This window comes from Hylobates moloch, unplaced genomic scaffold, assembly GCF_009828535.3.
Source record: "Hylobates moloch isolate HMO894 unplaced genomic scaffold, HMol_V3 SCAFFOLD_14, whole genome shotgun sequence".
NCBI classification, from domain to species: domain Eukaryota; kingdom Metazoa; phylum Chordata; class Mammalia; order Primates; family Hylobatidae; genus Hylobates; species Hylobates moloch.
The window spans coordinates 69,267,385-69,274,816 of NW_026652289.1; the positions used below are offsets into that span (position 1 = coordinate 69,267,385).

The 7,432-nt window shown below is 44.5% G+C and overlaps 1 protein-coding gene across 1 annotated transcript; it reads right to left on the reverse strand.

Moving 5' to 3' along the window:
• Positions 1-553: 553 nt before the first annotated feature.
• Positions 554-7,048, reverse strand: GCNT3 (glucosaminyl (N-acetyl) transferase 3, mucin type). The gene is made up of 4 exons (XM_032176005.2): positions 6,547-7,048; positions 5,044-5,233; positions 4,638-4,730; positions 554-3,724 (listed from the first exon to the last, which is right to left on the reverse strand). Exon 4 carries the CDS (start codon positions 3,665-3,667, stop codon positions 2,348-2,350), a length of 1,320 nt encoding a protein of 439 aa, XP_032031896.1. The 5' UTR covers positions 3,668-3,724; positions 4,638-4,730; positions 5,044-5,233; positions 6,547-7,048; the 3' UTR covers positions 554-2,347.
• Between the last annotated feature and the right edge of the window lie 384 nt (positions 7,049-7,432).

The window sequence follows — 7,432 nt, forward strand, 5'->3', positions numbered from 1 at the left end:
AGGCCAAAGTCCTTTTCTCAGAGAATCCGCACCCAGGGAGGCTTTTCTGCCTGCTTCCCACGGTGGCAGTGTGCCCCTTCTATCTCCTTCAGAGGAGGACCAAGGACCATCACATCAGCCAGCAGGGGGAGGCAGTGATCAATCACCACTGCTGGCAACAGACCTCTCAGGGCACATCCACTGTGTATATAACTAGTCATCAGTCATCTCCACGGTGGGGCTGGGAGCAAAGTGAATACGACTCTAGTACAATGCAGGCAAGTTGGTAGTGACAATGACCATTACCTAAGAAGTACAATCTTACCAAAAAAAAAGTAACTTTTATTTTTTTGAGACTCAGTCTGGCTCTATCGCCCAGGCTGGAGTGCAGTGGTACCATCTCAGCTCACTGCAACCTCCGCCTCCCAGGTTCAAGCGATTCTCCTGCCTCAGCCTCCCAAGTAGCTGGGATTACAGGCACCCACCACCATGTCTGGCTAATTTTTGTATTTTTAGTAGAGATGGGGTTTCACCATGTTGGCCAGGCTGGTCTTGAACTCCTGACCCTCAAGTGATCTGCCTACCTTGGCCTCCCAAAGTGCTGGGATTACAGGCGTGAGCCACCACACCTGGCCAAAAGTAACTAACTTATAAATAAAAAACTCACTGTGTCAGACACAGTGATAACTGTCAGAGTTACAGGGTTTGCATGGAGAAAGTTGATCATGAGAGAAAACTTGATGAGTTGAATAACACTTAGAAAGGGCTGGGTGCATTGGCTCACGCCTGTAATCCCAGCACCTTGGGAGGCTGGGGCAGGTGGATCACTTGAGGCCAGGAGTTCGAGACCAACCTGGCCAACATGGTGAAACTCCATCTTTCCTAAAAATACACAAAAATCAGTTGGGCATGGTGGCTCACATCTGTAATCCCAGCTACTTGCAAGGTTTGGGTGGGAGAACCACTTGAACCCAGGAGGCGGAGGCTTCAGTGAGCCAAGATCATGCCACTGCACTCCAGCCTGGGCAACAGAGTGAGAACCTGTCTCAAAAAAAAGAGTTTTGACTCAAGAGGCCTGAACATGGAATAATAAGACATCCTGGTTTAGCTAAATAGTCCTAGTTTATTTTTATATCTCAATACAATTATTAATAGTGCAGACTCTCCCCCTACAAAAACACGTTCCACTTTGAATAATAAATTACACATTATCTTACCTGACTGGCTATTGTCTCCTTTATGGAACATTAGCTAAGCTTTGTCTGTGAAGCGGACAAAATTAGAATTAGTGCTGCAATTTTCCTATAAGAATACAGGTGGTCAAACTGGTTAAATCACCCTGCCTTTTCCTTTACAGAAAAGTCAGGAACCTGGCAATATAAATAAAATGAGGATGGCTTTTAACAATGGAAGAACCAGCCCTGTTCCCGTCTTCATTAGAATTTGCTATTCATAGGCCAGGCGCAGTAGTTCCCACCTGTAATCCCAGCACTTTGGAAGGCCAAGGCAGGCAGATCACAAGATCAGGAGTTCGAGACCAGCCTGGCCAATATGGTGAAACCCAGTCTCTACTAAAAATACAAAACTTAGCCAGACATGGTGCTGCATGCCTGTAGTCCCAGCTACTCAGAAGGCTGAGGTGGGAGAATCGCTTGAACCCGGGGGGCAGAGGTTGCAGTGAACTGAGATTGCACCACTGCAGTCCAGCCTGGGTGACAGAGCAAGACTCTGTCTCAAAAAAAAAATAATTGCTATTCATGCAGCTTGTCAGGACCATTTCAGAATAATGAGAACTCTCTTGCCAGCCCCTAGGGATTTTAAATGTCATGAATAGTTATGAGAAAAAGTCTCACACACTTTATCTGTTTAAATTTATATTATTTCTGGCATACTAGGCAAAAAGTAGAGGTAATACTTTGAATCAGGAGCTATTTGTTTTTAAGTTAACAGTACAGAAGGGAAGGCTCTCTTTCCATCAAAGTTCTCCTCCACGCTACCAAACCTAGAATTATTAGGAACATCAGCTCCACAGAATGGAAAAGCTACCAGCAGGCATTCAACTGAAATCAAGTGCCCTACCACATATCCCTCCTTCACTCTCCCAATCACAGCAGTTCTCATTCTCACTTGGTGAGAAAGTTAGTGGAGGAACTTGTAGGGTTAGGGGTGAGAGAACAAGCAGCATTCACCCAGGCAGCAATTTGCAAGGCAACAGATCTACCTACCCACGCTCTAATAGCAGCCCTCTTATCCAAAAGGATGCCACGAATTGCAAAGCCCTGGTCTCCCACCCACACTGTCCCAGCAAGTTCTGAGCATGTTTGTACATGCTCTTGCCCCACAGGTAGCAATGCTCTCATAGTGTGTCTCAAAGTTCAGTCCCATAAATGGCCTTATAACGTAGGTACTCTTCTAAGCACTGAAGAGCATTATCATCTACCTTTGGGTCAAACTTGTTGGCCAACAGGTGATGGTTTTGAAGAATCCAGTGCAAGTCCCCAGCCCCATAAACACAGACAGCCCGCTGGTGGATTCCAGAGCAGGGAGCATAAGGAGCACCCTTATCGATGTCTCCCTCAAGACTCTGCCACTTGACCAGCCTGGCAATAGAAGTCATGTCTGAGATGTCGTACTTGGGGTGGTTGGGAACAGAGCCAGGCATCCACCGTGCACGCTGAAGGGTGGCCCAGAGGTGTTCATCAGGGCTATAGGTATCTTTTACCCATTCAATCAGTTGTTGGGATTTAGGGTTCTTCAAAACATGTTGGACAAAATCTCGGGAAGCCACAATATACGCACTCCCTGTAAACATAGTTAACTTATAAGGGGGAGGATCCTTCTTCCTGTTGGTTAGGTGTAATGTGTCTCTCACTACCTCAAAGTGGTATTTCCAGCGGGTTTCTTTCTGCTTAGAAGGCACCTCTGACTCCATGCTATTCCTCCCATTCAACATCTTGAGAGCCTGGACCATCTCGGCATTGCTCTTTATAGGAAAGTCCGTCCCACATGTATTCAGGAAGTATTTCCATGGCACTGAGCTCTGGAGCAAGTCTTCCATGCAGTTGAGGTCAGCTTGCACCCTGGACCAGGAGGCATAAACCACCCGAACCAGCTTACTGGCTATGAAGACATTTGGGAAGCATGAAATAATTGCTTTGACTGCCTCTTTGAAAGTTTCTGGGGACTTCTCATCCACATGGACGCAGTATATGTTCTGAGGGGCATACACAGCTCGCAGTAGCCTTTCAAAGTTTTCAATCTTCTCATGAATCACCATAGAGTATGCAATAGGGAACTCCACCTCTTCTTTGCTCAGTGGGAACTGTATGAACTTCCTTTCCGCCTTGAAGCGCTCACAGTCTCTGGTGAGGGAGAGGTAGTGGGTGTCTGTGAAAGGCTCTCGCTTCTTCTTGACCTCCAGGTTATTCAGAATAGCCTGAAACATTGCCTCTTGGTCCCCTCGGGTGACCCCTGAACAGTTGATAGACCTCTTTGCTGGCAGTTTCAGGAAATTGTACAAGATATTCCTACAGTACTGGCTTTGAGATTCCCTGGACTCCAGACCCAACTGGTCAGAGTCACACTTCAACCTGAAAGAAAGTTTCAGAGCCACAGTGGCCAGCAGCACATAGCAGCCCAGGACCCACAAGTAATGCTGCTGGCAGAGTCTCTTCCACTGAACCATCATCACAGAATGGGAGACAGGTGGAGATCGAGCACAGGGAAGGAGGAGGAGGACACAATCCTTGGACAGAACAAAATGGCTCCAGTTACAAACTAATCATTCCCAGAAACATCAAGTGCAATTCCAAACTGATGGCAAAAAATATTTCTTACCTGGACAAATATCCTTAGTAAAGACCTACCTAGAAGCCCCTTACATCTGGTTTGTTGATGGAGATCTGTAACCTGACCCTAAAAACTAGCCGACCACACTCAAGTCTGGATCTGGCTCCACCTCCACCCCAGGAGAAAAGGAAGAACTGAGCACCTGCTGCCATGGAGTGTCATCAATAACAGCAAGTCCCCCCGCCCCCCTTCATTCCTCATTCTTCTTCTCATGCCTTACCACCCTAGAATGTAACTGTTATCTGGGGTCTGGAATTTCTGATAGATCTAGAGAGAAAAATCCATAAAATTCAGACTCTTGGCATCGGTTCTAGAAACCATAAAGGTCCTTTTAAAACATTTCTTTCTTCTATTTTGGTAATTTATATAACATTAGAATGCTTTTCACCATATATAATTCATTGGTCAGAAGTGACATCTAGCCACACTTTTTAAAAAATGCTCTTAAAGAAGTAAAAATAACTGGATATTATCCAAAAAATGCATTGAAATCATTCAGAGCATCCATCCAAATTTAAAATATACTTACACACAAGCTGTGTACATACAGTATTTAATGAGTACCTTTTGTGGGCGAGAAATATATCTTTTTTGAGAAATATTTATTTACACTATCCCATTTAATAACCTTCACAACCAATCCAAAATGTATTATTAAGCCTCTTTTATAGATAGGAAAACAGAAGCTAAATAACTTGCCAAATACACACATGTTTTAAGAAGCAAATGCGGGACTCTTCTCCACTCTCTCTTCTCCCCCAGTGTTTTTGTCTACAAGCCTGATGCTTGTTCCAGCAAACCACACCTACCTTTGAAATACAATACAGGAAGTATTACAGCTCTTTTATATTTTGTTTGGACTCCCAAACAAATTTCACTGTCCGATGAAGACCAGGAAGCTCCTTTAAAAAAAAAAAAAAAAAAGGAAAAGAAAAAGAAAAGACAAAGAAAAAACATTGTACATTGAAATCCTAAGATGAATATGGAAAAAAAAGAAAAGAAAATATAATAAAGAGTACTGAATACCAGTAAAGAAAACCAGATATTATAGAAAATAATCCCTAAAAGGAGAAGGACAAAATGTGCCACATCCTTCAAGCGATGATTATTTTCCCTTGCTGTAGCTATTTCTAAACTTAAGATTGTATTCTCTTTAGTAATAGCTTTTATGGGAATCTAAGAGGAAGGAAAATGAAAAATGAAGAAAATTCTCACCTTTAGTAGCTTCTCTCCTGCTTAGGGATGATCTCTTCACAAGGTGTGATTCTGTTTCCAAGTGAAGACTGGCAGTGTTCCACAGCAGCAAATGTGAACAACCATGTCCCCTGAACTTCTAACCCTCCAGAAGGTATTTTCTGACACTCAGAAGATGTCCAAGGAACAGTTTCAGGCTCCTCTTTAATATCTGCAAAGTAGAGGGCAGCAGGTGGCTCCATCACTCACCTTTTGACTTCCTGCTCTCAGGTAAGACAGCAAGCTCAGAAAATCATGCAGAAACATTCTCAAGCCCAAGTCATTCAGGGAGGTGAGTGAGGCAGGAAAGAATGCTGGCAATATCCGAGAAGGCAAGCAGATATTTCAGCCAGAACAGCCCAGTTTGTACCTGTGTCACGAACTATTCATAAAAGCCCGTCAGTGCTCACGCAAGAACTTGAAAGCCTTTTTCCCTCAACAAGGAACCATAGAAACCATAGATATGCCCCTGCCTTCTTTTGTTTGGGAGTCCAAATGTCACTCATGTTCCCTGAACATTACAGGAGGTGGGAATAAAAATACTCTTCAAGGATTTTTTTTTGTTATTTTACTTTTCTTTGAAAAAAGCGAATCAATGAAATCCATAGTTCATTCTTCAAATGCAACTGCTCCCTCCCCGCCCCCTACCAGAAAACATCCATTTGCCTGCCTTTGCACGACTATTAATAATCTGTAGGTTGTAGAAATACCCACAGGGTTCCAGTTTGTAGAGGTCCCTCACTAATGTCTGTGAGTCTAGAGCTGTTGGCAGTCTAAGGAATGGATTACACTATGGGCTGTTGGACTTCAGTGAGAGCCCCATGGGGTGGTTTTGGCCATGATATAGATTACAAAACACCTTCTTCAAAGCTGCTGACATTGCTAGCCTCTCCCACACCTGGCCCCCAACTGCTCCTCCTAAAAAGCAACATTCCTAGCCAAATATCTGAACAGAGCAAGTGTTTTGTTGTTTTTACAAGGTGTCTGGCTCTGTCGCCCAGGCTGGAGTGCAGTGGCATGATTACGGCTCAATGCAGCCTTGACCTCCTGGGTTCAAGCCATCTTCCTGCCCCAGCATCCCGAGTAGCTGGGACTACAGGCACACACCACCATGCAGAGATAATTTTTTTTTTTTTTTTTAGTTGAGATGAGGTCTTGCTATGTTGCCCGTGCTCGTCTCAAATTCCTGGGCTCAAGCGATCCTCCCACCTCGGCCTCCCAAAGTGCTGGGATTACAGGATTGAGCCACCATGCCCAGCCCGAACAGAGCAAATTTAATATAAAGAACTCAACTAGGTATAAAGTTAAGGTATAAAATGTTGGGGAAGGGGGCACTATTGAAGCACTAGCAATTGTTGGACGTAGCTAACACTCCTAGATCGAGGGAATTAAGGGAGGAATTGAAAATTATTAAATTGAAATTTGGGGTGGAGGGGCACCAAAGAAGCTGAAACTCATAGCTCTGAAGAGTGGGGATCACTCAACTAATGCTGAGGTCTCTGAGCTCACAGGATGGCCCTCTGGGCTGAGATCCAGACCTCTCCGGAGGCAAATGAAATCTCTGCTGATAGCTCCTGTAAACTGAATTTAGCGCCGCTACACAAAGGAACAGCCACTGAGAGGTAAATAGGCGTTGACATGGTGACGCTCACAGAAGCAGGAAGTAGATAGGAAGCAAACAGGAAGTCCCTCCTCCAACCGGCTGTCTCCCTCCAGTGCCCTTTATTGGCAGAGTTTAAGCAGAAACGTGGTTTGCAAGAGGCATGAATAATCTCCAGCATTACAAAGTAGAGTTGAGAAGGGTGGGTTTCTTCTGAAGATAATGAAGCAATAATGGAGATGAGTCAGAGTTGCCTTCTTGGTGCATGAACTGTTTACATGCACACACCTCCAAGACTTTGACCGTAGAGAATTTGGGTATTTTATTTTTTGGTCCTCTGCCCACCAGCCTGTGACTGTAGATGAAGCCACAGCAAAGACAAGAAATTCATGTAGGGTTGTCAGAGGTGCTTGAACCAGAGCAACTCCATCTTGAATAAGGGCTGGGTACAATGAGGCTGAGACCTACTGGGCTGCATTCCCAGATGGTTAAGGCATTCTAAGTCACAGGATGAGATAGAGGAGATCGGCCCAAGATACAGGTCATAACAATCTTGCTGATAATACAGATTGTAGTAAAGAAGCCAGCTAAAACCCACCAAAACCAAGATGGTGACGAGAGTGACCTCCTGTCCTCCTCACTGCTACAATCCCACCAGTGCCATAACAATTTACAAATACCATGGCAACAACAGGAAGTTACCCTATATGGTCTAAAAGGGGGGAGGCATGAATAACCCACCCCTTGTTTAGCATATCATCAAGAAATAAC